Source organism: Saimiri boliviensis, chromosome 1 (assembly GCF_048565385.1).
Source record: "Saimiri boliviensis isolate mSaiBol1 chromosome 1, mSaiBol1.pri, whole genome shotgun sequence".
NCBI lineage: Eukaryota > Metazoa > Chordata > Mammalia > Primates > Cebidae > Saimiri > Saimiri boliviensis.
The window spans coordinates 82,207,518-82,231,722 of NC_133449.1; the positions used below are offsets into that span (position 1 = coordinate 82,207,518).

At 41.7% G+C, this 24,205-nt stretch overlaps 1 protein-coding gene and 1 long non-coding RNA gene across 10 annotated transcripts in view; one reads left to right on the forward strand and one right to left on the reverse strand.

Annotated features, from left to right (window-relative positions):
• Nucleotides 1-82: 82 nt before the first annotated feature.
• Nucleotides 83-16,378, reverse strand: LOC141584644 (uncharacterized). Its single transcript, XR_012517816.1, has 2 exons — nucleotides 16,293-16,378; nucleotides 83-15,450 (listed from the first exon to the last, which is right to left on the reverse strand). It is a non-coding gene; the product is annotated as an uncharacterized LOC141584644 (long non-coding RNA).
• The window catches only part of PPP4R3B (protein phosphatase 4 regulatory subunit 3B), a 75,256-nt gene continuing 67,412 nt past the window's right edge, over nucleotides 16,362-24,205 (forward strand). For 7 of the 9 annotated variants that reach the window (XM_039476212.2, XM_074399902.1, XM_039476216.2 and 4 more), the window contains exons 1-3: nucleotides 16,365-16,462; nucleotides 16,553-17,364; nucleotides 19,011-19,066. In XM_039476212.2, the coding sequence (XP_039332146.1) occupies nucleotides 17,223-17,364; nucleotides 19,011-19,066 (198 nt within the window). In that variant the 5' untranslated portion in view covers nucleotides 16,365-16,462; nucleotides 16,553-17,222. Of the gene's footprint in view, nucleotides 16,463-16,552; nucleotides 17,365-19,010; nucleotides 19,067-19,240; nucleotides 20,553-24,205 lie in introns of those variants that run through there. The other 2 variants (XM_074399879.1, XM_074399916.1) reach the window with 2 other exon arrangements.

Here is a 24,205-nt window from a genome sequence, read left to right on the forward strand (position 1 = left end):
ATCAAACTGAGTGCCATGTTTGCTGGATGGCTCATTACAAGTACTTTTAAAACTTTTTTTCATGACTTTTGTTTACATACACACACACACACACACACACTCTCTCTCTCTCTCTCTCTCTCTCTCTCTCTCTCTCTCTCTCTCCATAAGTTACTGTTCTATCACAGTATAGTTTTTTTTGTTTTTTGTTTTTTTGAGATGGAGTTTCACTCTTCTTGTCCAGGCTGGAGTGCAATGGCACGGTATCAGCTCACTGCAACTTCCACCTCCCAGTTCAAGCAATTCTCCTGCCTCAGCCTCCTGAGTAGTGGGGACTACAGGCATGCAACACCATGTTTGGCTAATTTTGTGTTTTTAGTAGAGATGGGGTTTCTCCATATTGGCTAGGCTGGTCTCAAACTCCCGACCTCAGGTGATTCGCCTACTTTGGCCTCCCAAAGTGCTGGGATTATAGGCATGAGCCACCCTGCCCAGACAGTAGTTCATTTGTTTTTGTTTTTTTAAAACCAAAACCATTTAGATAAGACAGTCTAGTTTTTATATGATCATTTTTTTCTTCTCATAGAATATCTTACGTTCTTGGATCTAAGATGAAACTATGAATATCAGTGTCTTTCTTAGTTCAGTTCAGCCATGCATAGCCTTCTTTTATTCGACACTTGACATGTGCAAGACATTATAAGATATGCAGGAAATGTGTCAGTAAATAAAAGAGCTAAAGTTAGGCCAGGGGCAGTGGCTCACGCCTGTAATCCCAGCACTTTGGGAGGCCAAGGTGGGTGGATCACCTGAGGGTCAGGAGTTCGACAGCAGCCTGGCCAACATGGAGAAACCCCATCTCTACTAAAAATATAAAAATTAGCCAGGTGTGGTGGCACATGCCTGCTAGCTACTCAAGAGGCTGAGGCAGGAGAATCGCTTGAACCCGGAAGGCAGAGGTTGCAGTGAGCCAAGATCGTGCCACTGCACTTCAGCCTGAGCAACAGAGCAAGACTCCATCTCAAAAGAACAAAAACAAACAAAACAACTAAAGTTCCAATGCTGACATTCTAGCGTTTGGAAATTAGAAGTATACAGCAGGTCCTTGAATAACGTTGTTTTGTTCAACATCATTTGCGTTACAATGTTAAGAGGGAAAAAACATTGATTCCTGGCCAGGCCTACTGTCTGTGTGGAGTCTGCACTTTTCCCCATGTCTGCAGGAGTGTAATAGTCTATTCTTGCATTGCTATAAAGAAATACCTGAGGTCGGGCATAGTGGCTTACACCTGTAATCCCAACACTTTGAGGGGTCAAGGCGGGTGGATCACCTGAGGTCAGGAGTTTGAGACCAGCCTGGCCAACATGGCAAATCCCTGTCTCTACTAAAAACAATGCAGAAATTAGCCAGGCATGGTAGCATGTGCTGTAATCCCAGCTACTCAGGAGGCAGAGGTTGCAATGAGCTGAGATTGCTCCACTGCACTTATGCCTGGGCAACAGAGGGAGACTCCATCTCAAAAAAAAAAGAAAAAAAAATCTGAGACTGGATAATTTATTTTACTTATTTATTTATTTTGAGAGTTTCACTCTTTTGCCCAGGCTGGAGTGCAATGGCACGATCTTGGCTCACTGCAACCTCTGTTTCCCAAGTTCAAGTGTTTCTCCTGTCAGCCTCCCAAGTAGCTGGGATTACAGGCATGCATCACCAAGCCTAGCTAATTTTTGTATTTTTAGTAGTGATGGGGTTTCACCATGTTGGTCAGGCTGGACTCAAATTCCTAACCTCAGGTAATCCACACGACTCTGCCTCCCAAAGTTCTGGCATTACAGGCTTAAGCCACCATGCCCTGCCACTAATTTATAAATAAAAGAGGTTTAATTGGTTCATGGTACCACAGGCTGTACAAGAAGCATGATGCTGGCATTTGCTTGGCTTCTAGGGAGGCCTCAGGAAACTTTCAATCATGGCAGAAGGCAAATGGAAAGCAGGCACATCTTACATGGCTGGATCAGGAGAAAGAGTGAGGAGGGGAGGTGCCACACACTTTTAAATGACCGGATCTCATGCGAACTAACTCACTCACTCTACAGTACCAAGGATGGATGTTGCTAAGCCATTTATGAGAACTCATGGTTCTGCTCACATCCCACCAGGTCCCTCCTCCAACATTGGGGATTACAATTCAACATGAAATTTGGGTGGGGAGATAGATCCAAACAATATCAACCTGGCCCTGGCTCCTCTCAAATCTCATATCCTCACATTTCAAAATACAATTATGCCTAAACAATTCCCCAAAGTCTTAAGTCATTCTAGCATTAACTGCAAAGTCTCAGACAAGGCAAGTTCCCTCCACCTTGAGCCTGTAAAGTCAAAAGCAAGTTAGTTACTCCCAAGATACAATGCAGGTATAGGCATTGGGTAAATATCCCCTTTCCAAAAGGGAGAAATCAACCAAAATAAAGGGGCTACAGCCCCATGCAAGTCCAAAACCTAGTAGAGCAGTCATTAAATCTTAAAGCTTCAAAATAATCTCCTTTGACTTCATGTCTCACATTGAGGACAAATGCAAGAGATGGGCTCCCAAAGCCTTAGGAAGCTCTGCCCCTGTGGCTTTGTAGGGTTCAGTCCCCAAAGCTACTCCCAAGGGCTGGTGTTGAGTGCTGCTTTTCCAGGCAGGCGATGCAAGCTGTCGGATATACCATTCTGGGATCTGGAAGATGGTGGCCGCCCTCTCATATCTCCTCTAGGCAGTATCCCAGTGAGGAGTCTGTGTGAGGGCTTCAACTCCACATTTCTCCTCCACACTGCCCTAGTAGAGGTTCTCCATTATGGTTCTGCCCCTGCAGCAGACTTCTGCCTGAACATCCAGGCTTTTCCATACATCCTCTGAAAGCTAGGCAGAAGCTCCCAAGCCTCAACTCTTGCATTCCGTACATCCAGAGGCTTAACACCATGTGTAAGCTGCCAAGGCTTATGGTGTGCACTCTCAAAGCAGTAGCACAGGCTGTACCTGGGCCCCTTTAAGCTATGGCTGGAGCTGAAGCAACTGGGATGTGGGGAGCCATGTTTACTCTGCATACTCTTGGTTCCTCCCATCTCCCAAAGCTGTGCACATTAGGTGAACTGGTATGTCTACATGGTCCCAGTCTGAGTGTGGATGTCTGTGTCAGTACACCCTGCAATGGGATGGCTGTCTTGTCCAGTATCAGTTCTCACCTAGCACACTGAACTGCCAGGATGAGCCCCAACCACCGAAAACCCTGAACTGTTATAATTTGATAAATCATCTTGTTTTTATTCATCTTTCTTAAATGTCGTCCAGCTCACACTTACTTCATTGTTTAACATTACAAATGCCTTGGTCTTTACTTGCAAGTTTGGTGATTTTTTTTTTTTTTTGGCCCAAAATGTGCCATAGGATCTTAACTTGTTTATATCAATTAGCCTATGGTAAATTTGGTTTCATTTTATGTGGTTTATCTTACAGTCACAGTTTGCAAGAACCTATGAAAGACATTAAGTAAAGACTTAACTGTACAACATACAAGGTGGTAGGTACTTTAAACAAAAATAACTAAGGCTGGGTGTGGTGGCTCAAGCCTTTAATCCCAGCATTTTGGGAGGCCGAGGCAGGTGGATCATGAGGTCAGGAGTTCGAGACCAGCCTGGCCAACATGGTGAAATGCTGTCTCTAATAAAAATAAAAAAAATTGCCAGGCATGGTGGCAGGTGCCTGTAATTCCAGCTACTTGAGAGGCAGGAGAATCGCTTGAATCTGGGAGGCAGAGGTTGCAGTGAACCAAGATCATGCCATTGTACTCCAGCCCAGGTGATAGTGCAAGACTCTGTCTCAAAAAAAAAAAAAAAGAAAGAAAGAAAGAGAAAACAAGGCCGAGCGCAGTGGCTCAGGCCTGTAATCCCAGCACTTTGGGAGGCTGAGGTGGGACGATCACCTGAGGTCAAGAGTTCGAGACCAGCCTGATCAACATGGAGAAATCTCGTCTCTACTAAAAATACAGAATTAGCCGGGCATGGTGGCACATGCCTGTAATCCCAGCTACTCAGGAGGCTCAGGCAGAAGAATCCCTTGAACCCAGGAGGTAGAGGTTGCAGTGAGCCAAAATTGTGCCATTGCACTCCAGTCTGGGCAACAAGAACAAAACTGTCTCCAAAAAAAACCAAAAAACAAAAGAACTGGATAAAGAGAGACAGTGGTAAAGAAAAGTTACTACTTAATATGAAATGATCCAGAATGGCTTCTCTGAGTAGGTAACATTTGAGCACAGAATTAAATAAAAGAGAGGAAAAAGATGTGCAGCTATTTCAGAAAGAATTCCAGATAGAGGGACTAACAACTTCATTTTCACTTGGCATTGTGTTGGATGTTTACAAGATACAACAGCCAATAGCCTTTCAATTTATAACCCAATTTCACATAGTCTTACTACTTAAACTTGTGCTTGTTCTTCACTGAAATTAGAAAGCTACGTTTATTAACAAATATGAAATGAGATGGTCAGTACAAGATGATATTTTCAAAGCATTTAATCAGGAAAGAATATCTTGGTTACTTAACAAGGAATGGGTAGACACTGGAATCATGTGACAAGTTTATTAGGCTTTTGCAAAATTCCAGGCTCATGACAGTTGAGACTAGAGTGGTAGACAGTGGACATGAAAAGAGAGCTGCTTTAGTTAAAGATGCTTATTAAAGCCAAGAGGGGAAATGATCACAGGACCACAAATTTATTTTATGGAAGCCAAGTCGCACCCTGTGGTAGACTGGAATGAAGACTAACAAGGTAGTTCTTCCTCTCCACTTGATATGGAGTCTCGTGGTCTCTCTTTTGTGCTTCTTTCCACATGATTGCTTTTTTAAATGTTTATTTCTTTGTTTTTATTCTCTGCAAACCTGTTTTTTCAGCACAGGGCAAAGGATGTCTGTCCCACAGGACGTTATCTGTCCTTAAGGTTGTGTTTTTCTGGAGGAAACGACAAGCTCAGCTTGGGAAAGGTGTTAAACCTGACTGAGATTGCCAGATAAAATGATGCCAAATTAAGTTGGAATTTTAGATAAACAAATGTTCAGTGTCCCATGCAATACTAAAAAATTATTCCTTGTTTATCTGAAGTTCAAATAACTTAACTGAATGTCCTATATTTTAATTTGCTAAGTCTGGTAACCATAAGCCTGGTACAAGCAACTGGTCAGACAATTGTCTGTATTTTCGTTTGCTAAATCTGGTAGCCCTAACCCTGGTATAAACAACTAGTCAGACAATTACCAAGAGCTCCCTTCTCAGAAGAGAGCATATTCAGAAAAAGCGGGCTAGGCAGATACCAAGATGTGGCAGAGCAAATATAAGGAATAATGGATGGACTTAACACAGAGAGGAGGAAGTGAATGGAAAGTGAAGGAAAGAGAAAAGCAGTTATAACTAAGGATTTCAGCCCAAGGATTGTGAGGACAATAGGATCTGTTACATGAATAGAAACTGAAAGGGATGAAATAGCTTTTTGGTTTGGTTTTGTTTTTATGAGATGGAGTTTTGCTCTTGTTGCCCAGGCTGGAGTGCAATGGTGTGATGTTGGCTTACTGGAACCTCCACCTCCTGGCTTCAAGCAATTCTCCTGCCTCAGCCTCCCAAGTAGCTGGGATTACAGGCATATGCTGCCACGCCCAGCTAATGTTTTATTTTTAGCAGAGATGGGGTTTCTCCATGTTGGTCAAGCCGGTCTTGAATTCTCGACCTCAGGTGATCCACCCACCTCGGCCTCCCAAAGCACTGGGATTACAGGTGTTAGCCATGATGCCTGCCTGACAAAATAGTTTTAAAGATAAAGATGGGCTGGGTGTGGTGGCTCATCCTATAATCCCAGCACTTTGAGAGAGCAAGGGAAGTGGATCACTTGAACCCAGAGGTTAAATACCAGCCTGGGCCACATGGTGACACCCTGCTGTACAGAAAATGTAAAAATTAGCCTGGTGTGGTGGTGTGCACCTGTAATCTCACCTGCTTGGGAGGCTGAGGGTGAAGTGGGAGGCTCACTTGGGCCCAGGAATTCAAGGCTGCAGTGAACTGTGATTGTGCCACTGCACAAGAGAGAGAGAGAGAGAGAGAGAGAGAGAGAGAGAGAGAGCAATCCCAGTTTTGCCATCTCAAGCATATCTCAAATCACCGCAAGAGGTTTCAATATAACTGAAATATACAAAATTAATTTTAATGTAATAAAAACTTTAAAACTACCTGTTATGAGCACAGTATTCTGCTGTGGAATAGTTTGTTTCCTTCAGGGACTTAAATATATTCTAATATAGAGTTACTAATTAATGAAAGGCAGGCTGATGAGCATTCTAATGAAGGTTTTTAAAAGGTCATGCTATTAAGATAGTGAGAGAAGAGGTAAACTAGAAGGAAAAATGAAGGTTTCTAAGAAGTGGAATTTGAATTGGGTTTCAATATAGAGAGCTAATATTTGAGCTGGGCTTTAAAGGATGATTATAAAGGGAAAAGCAGTTTGTAGATTGTGCAGGAGTTTAGAATATGAGACTTAGAACTCTGACTTTATCCTGCATGGGAAGGGAAGCATTGAAAAATACCCAGGGTTTCATGAAAACCAAAATTGAGTTGTTGACTATAAATGTTTTTATATTGTGGTTATAAAATGTAATGCAATTGCCCAGGGCTCATAACCTAGAAGAGATTTTTTTTTTTTTTAAGAAAAGCAAGCATAAAATTTATAGATCATTATCATTTATGAGAACAGTTATAAATGTCATAATATTAAGAGAAAACCATATGGTCACCAGATGCAAAAAAGGGCCCTGTTTTTCTTTTTCTTTTTTAGAGACAAGGTCTTGTTCTGTTGTCCAGGCTGGAGTGCAGTGGCAGAGTCACAGTTCACTGTAGCCTAAAACCTCTGGGCTGAAGCGATCCTCCTGCCTCAGCCTCCTGATGTGCTGGGACTACAAGCATGCACCAGCAAGCCAACTAATTTTTTTTCTTTTTGTAGAGACAGAGTCTCACTCTGTTGCCCAGGATAAAAAGAGACATTTTTTATAATTCAATATCCATTTCCTAGAGAGTTTAGAATATTAGGAAATGTCCTTAACTTCATAAGTGATATGTATCAAAAATTAGGAACATGTATACAATACAGGAAACATGGCCATTAAAGTCAGAAACAAAGCAAGAATCACCACTGTTACTCTCAACAGTGTTCTAGATGTCCTAATCAATGTGATGAGATTAAAAAGGGATACAGGGAAAGAACAAAAACATCTGCAGATGATCATCTAAAAACCACTATTTGTTTTTTAGACGGGGTCTCTCACTGTCACTCAGGGTGGAGTGCAGTGGCACAATTATAGCTTACTGCAGCCTCGAACTCCTAGACTCAAGGGATCCTCCTGCCTCAGCCTCCCAAATAGCTGGTACTACAGGCATGCACTACCATACCTGGTTAATTTTTTTTTTAACTTTTAGTAGAGATGAGGTCTCACTCTGTTGCCCAGGCTAGTCTCAAACTCCTGGGCTTAAGCAATTCTCCCATCTTGGCCTCCTGGGATTACAGGCATGAACCACCATGTGAAGCCTAAAAAATACTTTTTAAATTGGTACAAAACAGGTCGGGTGTGGTGGCTCACGCTTGTACATCCCAGCACTTTGGGAGGCCAAAATGGGTAGATCACCTGAGTCCAGGAGTTTAACACCAGCCTGGGTGAAATGGGGAAACCCCATCTCCACAAATAAATGCAAAAATTAGAAGGCTGAGGTGGGAGGATGGCTTGAGCCCAGGAGGTAGAAGTTGCAATGAGCCAAGATTGCACCACTGCACTTCAATCTAGGTGACAGAATGAGACTGTCTCAAAAAAAAAAAAAAAAATGGTTACAAAACAATTGGGACTCGTAAGTGAGCAGTAACCACATAGGTATGCCAAAACAAATAGCTAGCTTCTCCACAATTTAAAAGCTGCCACGGTGTGAATTCATTCCCACTTTTTCAAAGCCATCACGTTTTCCAGGCTATGAAAAGCTAACCTTGGGAGCCCTTGCTGAGGTTAAATCTGTCGCAAAACTGTACCCCAAGGCCATGAAGTCTTCCTTATCTCATCTTAAATTCCAGTCCCCTTAATTGAACACCCTTAAAATCCAATCCTAAGTGTATTTCTCTGGTTCCTGATAGTCATGCTAACTTATTTCAATTCCCTCAGTGTGTAATTTTTCCTTTGTTATCAGGGCCAATAGTTCCTAGGCAGATTATGCTAGATGTAACTAATTACCTAGGCCTGGCAGCCAGGAGAGGAACTGAGAACAATTATGGAAGAGGTCTTTCTGTAACTTGCTCTTCCTAGGAGGTATGAGCCAGTTCTGCAAGGTTTTGAGTGTCCAGAGGTATCTACAGAGCTAAAATTCTCAGGAGCACCCATCCTATGTTCAAACTTTCAGGCTGGTTTCCCCAACCAGGGCCCTGACTACATAGCGGATCTCCCTATGCTGAGCATTCAGATAGCTTTAGAGCTCTGTAACTATAAAATCCCATTTCTGCTCTTCCACTGCAGGAAATAAAATCTTCTCTGTTAAGCTCCAAAGAAGCCACCTGGCTCCCGCACTTAGCCTTTAACTGTGCTCTCAGTTTCTCATTATCCATCTGCAAGGCATTACTTGTCTTAGCAACAATCAGCCAGCTCTGCTCTCTTTGTAGGCATCATATTCCCTGTATCTTTTAAATGCCTCAATTGCACAGGCAGAAGGATTCCCCTTCTCTGGGATGTTTTCCTAGGTCACTGCTGGCTAAATCAGGACTTAAATGGCTGCTTTGTGCCAGGGAACAAGTAAGCCATTCCCCAAACCCCATCTTAACTGTCCGTTTTCTTGCACCACTTGGTAAACCACCTCTCTGTTCTGGTCCTCAGAGAAGCAGATGCCAATAAGGGATTAGATATGTGGAAATAGTCTTGGTAAACCACCTGTCTGTTCTGGCCCTCAGAGAAGCAGATGCCAGTAAGGGATTTATTGGGGAAAATGTTTTTGAAGGATAAAGTGGGGAGGCTCAGGAATCGGCAGAGAGCTTTCAGACTGTGGTGCAGGTCTGACTTCTGTAAAAGGAAGATTCTAAGAAATATTGGGTAGAAAGAGCCTCAACTACACTGTAGTTCTAAGATCGTCTCATCCAGGCCAATGAAAAGTTCCTCAAGCCAAAGTTGCCTATTAAAGGAGTTCTGCATTGGGCAAGAAAGAACAAGTTTAGTACTCTTGCTGTGCTCTGCCACTATCTGGAGGCAACTCAAGAGATAAGTGGCATTGACGTGAATACATGGTAGGTCCAAAGGGGTGGCAGCTGGCTGTCAGTCACCTGTTGTCCCCAAAGTAGGTTCTCATGAAGATCTGAGTAGAAACTTCTATGGCCACAGTCAAAACACACTTCAGGGGCAACTTCATACCTATAATCCCAACACTTGAGGAGGCTGAGATGGGAGGATTTCTTGAGCCCAGGAGTTTGAAACCAGTCTAGGCAACATAGCCAGATCTTGTCTCAAAAATAACCCCCAAATCACTCCAAAACTGTAGCAATTAAAATTGTATCATGCTAGAATTGACCAACGACAGGAACTGAAACAGTAATGAAGTCAGACTCAAACTCAGACATATGTATGTATGTATGTATATGTGCATGCATGTAAATTTAGTAAATAATGTAAGATAGCATTTTCAAATTGTTTTTCCTATACATGATGTTGAGACAACTGGATATCCATTTGGGAAAAAAAAATTAAATTAGCATCCTACTTCATACATATTTTTAAAAATCCAACTAGATTAAATATTTTAAAACCATAAAAATATATTAGAATACATGAAAAATTCACACAAGCATGTCATCTCTTTGATAGCTAAATAAAATTTTTAAAAGGTGTAGAGTCCAAAAGGCAAACAAAATACAAAAGAAATTTCAACTAATGTTGCTTGTATGCCAAGCAGATGGAAGAGTAGTAGCAGACTTAACAGCAAAAGGCACAATCTAAAAGCTCCCAGAGGTGATTAAAGAAGAACAGAGAGCTAATTCTTTCCACAAAAAATTGGAACGGATCAGGGCAGAAAATTTGAGGGGAGGGTGAGAGTCTACATAAAGAACAGCTACAGCCCTCGGTCTACTCCCCAATTCCATATGACCAAAGGACTGCCACCTCCCACCACCCCCAAAACACACATGCCCCTGTAACACCACCACCACCATCCCAGGAACCTGATTTATTGTCTAGAAAGGGAGAAACTCTTGACTTAAGAATATCCGTCACAGTAGATAGTAGGGGATTGTAAAGCAGAGCTAAAGTGAGCATTAAGTGAAAGCCGAATGCTAAACAGTGGGACCTCTAGCCTTCCTCTGCCTCCTTCTAGAATACTTTTACCCAGGAAGGATATGGGGATATCCCTGAACAAACTATTACTGCCCCTCTCTCCTCCCTGCCAGAGAAAAGACTTCTAAAAACTGTTATTTGGTAAGTGGTTAGGGATGCACTAATGACTGAAAGAGAAAGATCACCCTGTAGAAGGTCAGAGGTCTATAGCCTTGCTCTTGAGAATAGAAAGCCAGACAGGGGCCAAACCATGAAGAGCTTTCAATGTCATCATAAAAAACTTCATCATAAAAGAAATCAGAAACATTTGCAAGATGTCAAGGAAATATAATATGGTCAGATTTATTCCATGAAACTTACTTACTGGTGTGTCAAGAACTGACTGGAGATAGAAATTAGAGATATCAGTCTGGGACTTTCAAAGATGTAATATAAGTCTGATATGGTAGCTATTAAATTGCCTTTTAAAGGGAATGTCAAACTGAGTAGTAAACTTCCAAGGGAAGTTTCATTCTTTCAATAGTTATTGAGAACCGGCTGTGTTTGACACCCTGTGTTAGAACAGAGATACAATGGTGAGAAAAAACACAGGTCCCCGGACTAATAGAAGTTTTTCATCTAGATGAGAAGACAGTTATTAATCAGAAATCATACAAACAAATATAAAACTACAAGTATGACAAGTGCTACAATGGAGGGGTGCATGGTGCTATGAGTGTGTAATAGGATATAATGGATTCTGATTGTATTCCCAGCATCTACTTTACCCATACTTCACAGAGTAACATTAATGGGATTCAGATGGGATTAACATCATTTCCAGTTCCAGGGACAGGCCCTGATCTGCCTCAGCCAATCAGTGCTTGACATTCTCTAGACCACAAAACTCTAGGTTTAGGGGTGAACAGTTCAATCACAGTGAAACTGTGAAATATGTGAAAGAAACTCTCTTTTGATATGAAAAGAACTACATAACCTTGGGAGCTCCTGGCCACCATTTTATGATATAAACGGAGTAAGCCTTGGGATGAATCTGACAGCAGAAAGAAAAATTGAGGGGCAGAAAGAAATCAAGTTCTTGCTGATACTGTTAAGTCACTCAATCAAATCAACCCTGAGATTCACCTTATCTTCAGATTTTTCATTTATATGAGCCAATAAATTCTCTTATCATTTAAACCAGTTTAAATTGGATTTTTTGGTGCTTGTAACATTCCAAGAGGGATTTGATTGAATCAAAACTTCTGTCAAAGAAAAAAAAACAAAAAAGTCCAGGGGATTTGTAGTAGTTAGGGAGTCCAAGAAGGCTCCTCCAAAGAAGTAATAATAATGGCAACATTTGAAAGATAAAATGGGAGTTATGAGGACATGATTGGTGGGAAAGAAAGCTCCAGGCCAGGCTTCCCCAAACTACGGCCTGTGGGCTGCACGCGGCCCCCTGAGGCCATTTATCCGGCCCCCTTCAGGAAGGGGCACCTCTTTCATTGGTGGTCAGTGAGAGGAGCACAGTATGTGGTGGCCCTCCAACGGTCTGAGGGACAGTGAACTGGCCCCCTGTGTGAACTGGCCCCCTGTGTAAAAAGTTTGGGGACGCCTGCTCCAGACAAAGAGAATACCTGTGCAAAGACACTACAGCAAACCACAGGCATGAGTCTGAAAATAGCGTGCGGGTTCTAAGATGCTGCTGGAGAGGTAGGCAGAAGCAGGATGAAAAGGGCCTGTTAAGTCACTGAAAGGATTCTGGCCACTGACAGCTTTTTCATAACACATAGGGGTAGATAGAATAGGATACATCCTATAACGCACAGGACAGCCCCTCACAACAAATTGTCAATGGTGCTTAGAGTGAAAACCCTGCTCTAGGAAACTAACCTATAAAGATACTGGCACACATAAAACACCTTTTGCACAATCATTTATTGTTTGAAATTACAAACCATTGGAAATGACACAAATATACACATACAAGAGATGAGTTAAATAAATTAGAGTACATCTGTACAGTTAATGAGGAATTTTACTTGGCTACTTTGAAAGCCAAATACCTCCAGCCAGCAACACACCAACTACTCGGTCCACCGGGTGGTGTCTGGCTTGTGCTCAGGCACCAATCCTGCAGCCACTATGGCTGTGTGCTCAGACCCTCGCAGGAGGGGGTGAGTGAGCTAGTGCAGGGCCTGGCTACAGTGCCAGCACAGGAACAGGCTCTGTGCAGGGTTTGCAGCTAGACCATGCGTGTCCCACTGAGGGAAATGTGGTGGCACCCAAACACGGGTGCTCATGACCCTGAGGCCCCAGAGGGGGTGTTACAGCATGCTAAGAGCTCTTTTAGTTCTGCCATCTGCAGGCCAATGGATGGTGGCAAGTTAACAGCTCTGTCAGTCCCTCTGCCCTGCTCAGGCCCATGGCTTCAGGACTGGGTCTGCCCCACTGCTGCTTCCCATCGCATCACATGGGCAGCTGCCCTCCAGCAGCAGAGGGCGGAGGGCCACAGTGTTACAGCCTTCTTTGTATTCATGTTTGGTGGGTCCCAAGTTTTTGTTCCATGTCCAAGAATGAGGTTATGCTGACAATCAAAGGGTGAGGAGGGTGGAGAAGAGTTTTTTGTTTGTTTGTTTTTTTGAGACTGAGTTTAGCTTTTGCTGCCCAGGCTGGTGTGCAATGACACGATCTTGGCTCACTGCAACCTTGGCCTCCAGGGTTCAAGCAATTCTTCTGTCTCAGCCTCCTGAGTACCTGGGATAACAGGCATGTGCCACCATGCCTGGCTCATTTTGTATTTTCCGTAGAGATGGAGTTTCTCCATCTCTACTGGTCTTGAACTGGTCAGGCTGGTCTCGAACTCCCGATCTCAGGTGATCCACCTGCCTCGGCATCCAAAAGCGTTGGGATTACAGGCATGAGCCACCATGCCTGGCTGGAGAAAAGTTTTATTTGAACAATGAAAACAGCTCTCAGTGGAGAGAGGATGCAAGGATGGTCCCTCACGCAAAGTTGGGTGGTCTCTCTCTCAGTGTGGCTGAATCCAGGGCTTTTATGGGCTCAGAATGAAGGAATGCATGCTGATTGGTTTGTGAGTATGCAAAAAAGGCTAAAAAACAGCACTACTCAAAGGTAGGCATGACAGAGTAAAAAAATGATTAGGGAAGGGTAAGTATATGTAAAATATGTGAAGGGTGGGGATCAATCAGAGGGAAGCATGCCAAATGGGAAGACTGGTTCTCAATCCAGTTTGTGGATTTACCCGGGACTTGTGGCTAGCCTTTAAACCATCCTTGGCCTGAAGGTAGGGTTTCACTGGGTACCTGCCCGTCTGCCTAGGATTTGTTTGCCTCTTGCAGCTATCACAATGGGATACCATGTAACCATTAAGTAGAATGAGTTAGCTCTATATATATACTTAACCAAAATTATTGCCAAGATATACCCAAAAAATACAAAAAATAAAAAGGAAGGACAAGAATAGTATTCCATTACAGTCATGTGTCCCTTAACAATGGGGATACTTTCAGAAAAATGCAGGATCAGGTGATTTTTTTTGTTGTGTGAACATGAGAGTGTACCTAAACAAACCTAGATGGTGTAGTCTCTGGTGCCAGAAAGGTTGGGGACCTCTGTAGTAGGAAGGAGAGTTAGATTTTCCTAAGTAGTGCACAACTTTCCCTCCACAGAAGGGGAGTTAGATTTCCTAAGTGGTGCACAACCTAGATTCCTTGCATGTGCAGTTTACAAAAGGGTTCTCCCTCCTACAGGAATCTACTGCCCCTGCTGATCTGACAGGGAATGGAACTCGGGCTGAAATGTTGGCTCCCCCGCCACTCACCTCCTGCTATGCTACTCAATTTCTAATAGGCCTCAGACCACTACTGGACCACAACATACACATTTATATATAGTTACCTGCATATGCACAGAATGTCTCTGGGACAGGACTAAATACATACTTTGTGGGCCCAGTGCAAAATAAAACTGCATGGCCCTTGTTCAAAAACTTTTCTGAATTTCAAGCTAGTGATAACAAAACATTAAACCAAGTACCTATCTGTAGAGGTAACATCCATAAAACCAGCCCTGCTCTGGCAACATACACAGGAAAATGGAATAGTGGTGATTCCAAGAGGAAAATACCATGAGAGACAAGAGGAACAGATTAAAAGAAGACTTACTTTTCACTATATACCTTTTTCTGTCTTTTTAATTTTGTATGTGTAAAGGCATTATTTATTCAAAACAAATAAACAAAAAAAAAAGAATAAAACCGGGAGACTGGGGGCTTATTGGGTTAGCAACTCTTTGAAGTGGAACTTTGATGACTGCCTGAAGCAAAGAACATCCGCTGGGGAAAATGTGGTTGTGGGGCACCCTCAGACTTGAGCAAGCACTGGGCCCTGTGATTTGGAGGGGTCTGAAGTCCATGGAATCATGGGACTGAAGCCACCTGCAGCCAACTCTCCCTTTTTCAGACCATGCTGTGGGCACTCTAGAGTTGCCTATCCCAAAAGCTAAGCCTGACTCCAGGGTATGCATACTCCTCCTCCCAAGTTCAGCCTTCCTGAGAAGTAACCAGAAGGCTGGAGTGTCTAACATCAGGCTCAAAAACTGTGTGAAGCATTCTCTGAATCTTCCAAGGCTGAAATGTTATTTTCTCTGAGGTCAAAATACATTTTGTCCACATTCATCACATCAATTAACTGGCTCTATTGTTATGTACTATATCATGATAACTTAGTTCAAGTACATTTTCTGAGGTCTCCTATAGATTAAAAAAACAAACAAACAAAACAGCAACTAGGAAGTCCCATTTGGGCACCCCTCTCTGTCAAAATGAGATAAAGCTGTTTTGAGGGCTGGGCGGGCTTGGTGGCTCATGCCGGTAATGCCAGCACCTTAGGAGACCTAGGCGGGCGGATCACCTGAGGTCGGAAGTCTGAGACCAGCCTGACCAACATGGAGAAACCCCGTCTCTACTAAAAATGCAAAATTAGCCAGGCGTGGGTGGCACATACCTGTAATCCCAGCTACTTGGGAGGCTGAGGCAGGAGAATCACTTGAACCTGGGAGGCAGAGGTTGCGGTGAGCTGAGATCACGCCATTGCACTCCAACCTGAGCAACAAGAGGAAAAATCCGTCTCAAAATTCAAACAAAAAAAACTGTGAATCCAGATTTTGAAATAATTATCAGCGCGTGTGTTCTGTACACTGACCCATGTTGTAGAGCTGAAGGGTGTCCACCCATAAGTGATCTGGTCAAAACATAAGCACGTTTTAACAAGACCATTGATTAACTATGACTACAACTCCCAAAATGCACTGCAGGGTCGGTCAGCGTGCGTGACTCGCCTGGTTTTCACTGAAGTGGCTAACAGGCTGCACAGAAGTGACAGCTGAACAAGCTGAGAGACTGTATTAAAGAACGAATATAGCTGGGGTGGGGAGCGGGCGTCTGTGGTCCCAGCTACTCCGGAGGCTGAGGTGAGAGGATCGACTGAGCCCTAAAGGCGGAGGCTGCAGTGGGTCGACATCGCGCCGCTGCACTACAGACTGGCCGACAGAGAGAGACTGTCGACAACAACAACAAAATGAACAAAGAGATTCTACAAAGAGCTAGCTGGGATTGAAATAAACGACACGCTACTACGACCCAGTGCGTGAACCGTATCCACCCCGCAATGTGCGACAATAGCCTCAAGACCCCTACAGAGACAGCAGGAAACACCTGAGAGAACCTGAATTATCAGAACAATGACAGATGTGTTTCCAGGAAAGCAGCTCCCCGCTACTTCCCTAAACTTATCTGCAGATTTACTTTCCAAGGTTACAAACACGGGAAGAGCACTGTATTTTCATGAAGCGGAAAATGTGTTTTCCAATCGCCAGCTATTAAGAGCCTAACTGGTGAAACGCTCTGAGGGAAACAGGAAACTGCCAACACACTTTTGCACGAACCTCCTGGAGAGTTGTGTGCACAGACACTTCCTGGGCAGATGCTTAATTGTAACAGAGTCCATAACGAGGTTTAGGGCTTCTACCGGCTGAACGAGTTCTACGTTCTTTTTCACAGAAAGGTTTAAGTTTTTTTCCCCTCTGGCGGACGGAGTGAACTTCCTTCCATCAAGGTATGCGAGCACTTTTTTCCTTTCTTTCTGTACCTGGTTACTCTGGTTCAAGGCTTCGTACTTCCCCGGTTTGCTTTGCTTTTTCCTCAGAACTGAGTTCCCGCGAACGTCCGACTCTGGTACCCGCCAGCCTATAACCTGACGAAAAGCGGAGCCTCTCGCGGCGCATGCCGGGAAGATCGCGAGAACCTCCTGCCCAATTGCGATCCCGCGCCAGGAGGCGGGGCCGAAGAGGAGGAAGTCGGGCCGAACAGGAGGAAGTCTCGCTGAAGCACTCCCGCCCCAGTCGTGTGCCCTTCCTCGCGAGAACGCCGAGCATTCCGGCCGGGGAAGCGCATGTAGAAGCGGAGGTGGGGTTCATTGGACTCGTCGGCCGCCGTAGCCCCTGCTAGGACAGCCCGTGCGAGCTTGCTGGAGGAGGAAAAGAAAGGCAGAGAGAGTCGGGTTACAAGATGGCGGATCTGTAGTAGTTACTGCGGCGGCGCCGGCGGCGGTGGGAGAGCGAGCGAGCCCTGGGGGGCAAAGGGACGGGAGGGTGGGTGTATGCGGGGGTGAAGTGAGAGGTAACAGGGCATCCGGGCGGAGGGGTCTCAGTGGCTCTTGTCACCCCTTCTCGCGGCTGAACCTCTGGAGCCATGGTGAATTCGGGCCTCTCCGGAGCCGCCGCCGCCACTACTGCCTCTACCGTCTCTCAAGAGTGAGGGGCACGGACGAGGTGAGCGAGGAGGCGGCGGCTGGAGCAGCGGAGACGGCAGCCACCATGTCGGATACGCGGCGGCGAGTGAAGGTCTATACCCTGAACGAAGACCGGCAATGGGACGACCGAGGCACCGGGCACGTCTCCTCCACTTACGTGGAGGAGCTCAAGGGAATGTCGCTGCTGGTTCGGGCAGAGTCCGACGGTAAGGTTATCGGAACGGTAGAATAGGGAATAGTGCCTCTGCTTGGGGCACAGTCTGGGGTTTAAGGCCCTGAGCCCGTTACCGTTGCTACCACTTCGGGACAGCGCGTTGGTTCTGAGCTGCAACTTGTGTACGCCAAAAACAAACTACAGTACTTTTGACTGGACTTACCCTCAGAGGCTGAGACTCTGTCTGCCTCCCATGCCTCATAAGGATTGGACTCCTTCCTTTACAGTTCCTCCTCTTTTGAAGAGGGGAGAGTGTAAGAGAAGGGAGGAAGTAGTGAGAGACTAGGTACTGATGTCGCCGTTGGAGCTGACACCCTGCTCCCCCTTTATTTATTTTCCTATCCATTATACGTCTAGTACAAAAGGTTTAGCGAAACTTTTCTTTCCGAGTGTCGTTAAATAAAATTTACCAATGGGCCCCAGGTGTCACAGTCGGCGGGTGCTGGGGAAAACCAAAAGGCACCTTTTCCTGGCTGCATTGCTGACTGTTACCACGATACATGGACATACAAGCATATACATTTTTAGTCTGGGATTTCTTCGGGCTGCCTTTGAGGCGCTATGAAAAAGTGAATGCCTTGCAGTCTAAGCAAGTTGGGACACCAAAGCAGGTTGTAAACTCCTATTCTTTTTTTTTTTTATTGTAGTCATGTGAAGTATTTTAAATTACAAAATGTAGAACCGTAATTAAAACGCCTTTTGTACTGTAATCTGGACTTGATTTGAACAACTGATATGGGCAGTTAGAAAACTAATCTTAAGATTTGTTCTTGACATATTTTGTTTTCTTGCACGTTCCCTTTTATCTTAAATAGTCAACACTTATTTCTATAGAAGGTCTTCTTTTGTTCTTAATGAGAAAAGAATAAATGCAGCGCTTTAATTTGTATACCAAGTATTTAATCCCTGTCATGGTGTTTTTTGTTTCTGTTTTGTAATTTGCTTTATTTGTTAAACTGGGAATACAATAAAACAACTTTTACTTTAAAAACGGCTTGAAGTGGTCATTTAGACCTTAAAATTTTTATTTCAGTAAAATTTTAGTAGCCATCTAGTCTCCTGATTCCTTGGTTTGAATGTTGGTTTTAAATGAATTTTTTTCTTTAAGGGTGTATGGGAATAGTAAGAAATATTCTAAATTAAATATGAAGCCTAGACTTGGAGAGAAAATGTGAATTCGAATACATTTTATTACTTCAGATATCCAGTTGGGTAAAAAGACATGAAAAGGTTGGGGTGCGTGTGTAGTTTTTTTTTTTAATTTTAATGGGTTTTTGGTTTTTTTTTTGAGACGGAGTCTTGCTCTGTCACCAGGCTGGAGTGCAGTGGCGCAATCTCAGCTCACTGTAACCTCCTTCTCTTTCTTAAGCGATTCTCCTGCCTCAGCCTCCCCAGTAGCTGGGACTACAGTCGCATGTCACCATGCCCAGCTGAGTTTTGTATTTTTAGTAGAGACAGAGTTTCACTGTGTCTGCCAGGATGGTCTCGATGTCTTGACCTTGTGATCTGCCTGACTCGGCCTCCCAAAGTGTTGGGATTACAGGCATGAGCCACCATGCCTGGCCTTAATGGGTATTCTTATTTTTATTTAGGATTTTATCATTTGACACTTATGATATATTATTTTTTATCTTTCAGGATCACTACTCTTGGAATCAAAGATAAATCCAAATACTGCATATCAGAAACAACAGGCAAGTAGTTGTTTATCTTTAATTTGAAAGACCATCTGTGATCAAGGAAGTATTAATCTGACAAAGGTGGGAAAGCTTTCCTGACAAGAAAAAACATGTTTAGTAAACAAAGATCATGTGTATTTCTCTTGCAGGTTAAAAGTTTCAGACTGAAAAGTGAGTTTTTGTACTGGTGATAATTATCACCATTTTTGAATTGAACCACTGTCAGTTTATATTAGACTATGATGTATTAGTATTATTTAAAGTTAGCCAAGACTCTTCTATACCTTGTATATGAAACCTTTTATTCTGAGTCACGTTTAAAGGAAATGACGTAAAAGAAAATTCAAAGGGATACTCTTAAGAAAGCCTGTTTGTGGTCTGAAATTAAATCCTTTGACTTAAGTAAAGATAGAGGTTTTGAAGTAGAAACATTAAATTCTGCTCTTTAATTGTTGTATATTTTTATTATAGTAATCAATGGATACTTTATAAAAGTGTACATTGCCAATTATGTACCATCTTTTGTTAATATTTATTGTTTTATTTGGGAAAGAAAATGTGTGTTGTGTTTTAGCATGCCTGATTAATCTGAAAATGATAGTGGTGATTCAACCTTTTTATTCTGTGAATGTTTTTTTTATTATGAAATATATTAAAATTGAAAAGTACAGAGAATAATGGGGGTCTACTGTAACCACCAGATTTAACAATGTTAACATTATATCATACTTGTTTCAAATACTTTTGTAATATTGAACATTATGGGTAGAGTTTAAAAGCTTGTTTGTATCCATCCCGTTCTCTCCATTCTCCATCCTCTACATAGGTAACCACTATTCTGAAGTTGATGTGTATTCTTTGTGTACATGCTTTTATACCTTTTCTGCATATGTATGTATCCATAAATAATATGTAGTCTGTTGTGTGTTTTTAAACTTTACACAGTTGATACCGTACTTTTACATGTATTCTGCAGCTTGCATTTTTCACACATTCATTTTGAATATTTATTCATGTTAACAATGTAGATCTAGTTTTCTTTTTAAACTCTGTATAGTATTCTTATGTATGACATACACCTGTTGTTATACATTTGAATTATTTCTAGGTATTTTGTGTGTGTGGTATGTAAAGTCACAATGGCAGAGATTTTTGAAGGAAGATAAATTATTTTAGGATTACATTTACAGCATCAGTACCCACTTTCTTCAAGGTTTATGAAAATTTGGATGCCCAGAAACAAGTACTTCATAGTTGGAGGAATAAAATTCTGTCTGTTGTGCAGCTCATTAATACAAAGTCTTACTGTTAAACAATTGTTTTATGTATACAACACATTCTTAATCAGTTCTTTGAAATACTTCAAAATTTTCAATATTCAATTAATAGCTTTTTTCTCTGTTTAGAAAATATTGTGTGTCTTTTTTGATGGAGAAGCAAATTAAACATTTGTCCTGAATTGAAAATCTGAAGATGTTTCCTATACCTTAGACATTTTAAGGTAGACATTTAAGTAAATTTAATTTTTAAGTGAGCTGGGCAGTTCTTAACTCTGTCTTTATACTGAATTTTTACCAGATAATCACTTTTGGTTTATTTTTGTTTGCTTGCTTCTTTGTGGGAAAAGAAATACTAATTTTTTTAACCATATTTCCCTTATCTGCATAAATATAAAATTATCAGGAACTTTTTATTAAATGTAACTAAATCATAAATAGTTCCCTACACATTTAGTTATAATAATGGATTCTTCAGATTGTATATAAGATCCTTTAGCTGTTGGAAAGATCACATTATGGAGTAGGGTTGTAGTCGCCCAACGTAAGTTAAAAATACACAGTGGTTCTCTGAATACTTTAGAATCATTAGGACATGTAGGTAATTTCGTGTATAATGTTACTGCACTAAAAAAATTAGTTCTAAATAATTAGCATTTTTGTATACACTAAGTATAAAGTATTGGAGAAAAACTTGTATTTTAAAAAATTACACCATTTGGAAGTGTTTTCTGTAATTACAAATAGTATACTATTTGGGCTTTTTTAAATTGTGGGGTTTTTTGTTTGTTTTTTTGCTATGTAACATTGACATATGTAAGAAAACTCTGGTAATGAGAAGAATATGGAAACACAGTGTAGAAGAATGAAAAACTAGTATGAATGAGTTTACCTGTTTATTTTTGTTCAAATTGAGTTCACTTTTCTAATTGAAATCATAGGGCCACTTAGGAGTTATGTTAAATTTAGTTTATTTGTAATGTATATGGTTTTTTACATTTTCGCCCAAATCTTCAATTTGCACTTTTAAAAATAATTTTTTGAGAGGGTCTTCTTCTGTCACCTAGGCTGGAGTACAGGTGTGATCACAGCTCACTGCAACCTCAACCTCCTGGGCTCAAGCAGTCCTGCAGTTCAGCTTTCATGAACCACCACGCTAGGCTAATTAAAAAAAAAAAAAATGTTAAATATCGGATATCATGTTGTCCAGGCTAAATTTGCACTTAAAAAATATATATTTTATTAAAAAACTTTTTTTCTTTTGGTTTTTATAGAGATGGAGTCTTATTATGTTGCCCAGGTTGATCTTGAATTCCTGGCCTCAAGGAATTCAAGATCTACATGGGTGCTTATGCTTCAGCACCCTCGAGGTGTTGGGATTACAGGTGTGAGCCACTGTATTCAGCCTAAATTGCAGTTTTTGGAAGTTACACAAATTGGGATTTCCAAATAAGTAATATTTTTCTATGTTTGTTAGAATTATCCTTTGTAAAAGGCATCATTTAGGTTATTCAATAAAGTAGAAAGTTATTAATTTCCAGATTTCACATGAAGTCTGTAGTTCATTAGAGGAGTTAAAATTTTTTTTTAATTTTTTTTCAGAGATGGGATCTTGCTATGATGTCCAGGCTGAACTCAAACTCCTAGGCTCAGGTGATCCTCTCACCTCAGCTTCTTCAGTAGCTGGGACTATAGTAATGAGTTAAAAAGAAATTTTGTTTCCATTAGTGAGTTGTTTATTAAAAACTTAATGAGTAAATGAATGAGATGTTTATAGGCCATTTTGCTGTATTAAAATACATTGACTATGCCAGGCATGGTGGCTCACACCTGCAGTCCCAGCACTTTGGGAGACCTAGGCAGGAGGATTCCTTGAGCTCTGGTGAGAACAGCTGCACAACATAGCAATATCCCTGTCTCTACAAAAAAAAAGAAAATTCAAAAATTAGCCAGGTATGGTGGTGCATACCTATAGTGCCAGCTACTTTGAGAGCTGAGATGGGAGGATCATTTGAGCTTGAAAGGTCGAGACTATAGTAAACCGTGATCGTGCCACTGCACTCCAGTCTGTGAGACAAAGTGAGGCCCTGTCTCAAAAAAAGAAAATTTTTTTTGAATAAATTTTCTTTTAACATTACAGTTCTAAAATGAGCCAACTACTAAATTGTGTGCTCGAGATACATCTTTTCTGTCAAAAATGAAGTACCAAATTGTGAGCTTAAAAGGAGTTAGAATGAATCAAGTTGTGTCATATGACTGAATATTGAAAAGTCATTGATTCACATCACTTTCTTCCTTACTGTGCACAATACTGAAGTAGTTAATGGAAGAAGATGTACTTACCCAATAAACTTAAGCATTTAAACATGTTGGAAAGAGAAGAGAATCATTATATGTTACTACATGAAATAACATACCTGATATGTGTGACAAAAATTTTAAGTTACTTAAAATCAGTCCCACTGATACAAAAATCGAAAGCAGAGTCAAAGCCAGGTATGGTGCTTGTAGTCCCAGCTACACGGGAGGCTGAGGCTGGAGGATCACTTAAGGCCAGCAGTTTGAGGCTGTAATGCATTATGATTGTGCCTGTGCATAGCCGTTGCACTGCAGCCTGGGCAACATATCTTAAAAAAAATAATAATAAAAAACAAGAGACATACTAGGAACAGTGGCTCACACTTGTAGTCTCAACACTTTGGGAGAATGAGGTAGGAGGATCACTTCAGTCCAGGAATTCAGAACCATCCTGGCAACATAGTGAGACTCTCTTCTACAAAAAACTATAAATTAGCTGGGCCTGGTGACACACACTTGTAGTCCCAGTTACTTGGGAAGCTGACGTGGGAGGATCACTTGAACCCAGGAGGTCAGTGCTGCAGTGAACTGTGATTGATTGTGCTGTCACACTCCAGCTGGGCGATAGAGCAAGACTGCCTCAAAAAAAAAAAAAAAAAAAAAAACCAGAGTCATAGGAATGTATATCTATTTAACACAATTGTGCATTACTGGGTTTAGTTAAATTCTCATTGCAGTTTTATTTGGAGGCAAGATGTAACAGGTGAAACAGATATAGAATGATATAATAAGATAGCTGCTACAGTGTTTTACGACAGTCTTCACTGAAAGCCAATGAAAGCATTTCACACATGAGGCAACAAAGGTACGGAAAGGGTAAGATCCTTGACTGAGATTATACAGCAGGTATGTGCCAACACAAAATATAAAAAGCAAACTTGTATTCCACAGATTTGAGCAATAGAAAAGGAAGAGGTTAATGTAAGCTGGAATCATTAAGAAAAACTTCATTTTTGGTGGTGGTAGTGGAAGGAATTGTGATAAGGAAGGAAATATACTGCTACAAAAGGTATTAAGTCTATTTACAGCAGAGGTTTCTCCCCCCCCGCCCCAAATATGATAATACACAGGTTTAGAAGGGGAAATTATAGGTTCTTAAGTTGGGGCTTAAAGTGATACTGTGTTTAAAGAAACAAGTGTGGCAATATCATGGATAATGGGAGGGGGGAGGAGGAGGAGACCTTTGAGTGGCAAGACCTTCTGAAGTAATTGAGATACAAAAAATGAAAGTATATTTCACCATGGTAAATGGACATGAAGGAACAGAACTCCAGTATATTTTTAAGAAAGTGCTGGAAAATTTGGTAAATGATTAAATGTGAAAGAGAAGGTATCAAAGGTCACTGGTAGTGTTTTGAGTCTGGCCAGGAAAATAATGGTTCTTTCCAGGAAGTGGGAAGTGAAGCAAGTTTACATTAATCTTTTGGTTTGAGGTTTATTTAAACACACACACACACAACCTTTTTAGTATATAGTATATTAGCCCAGGTAGAAATTCTAAAGGTATTTAGTGAAGTCT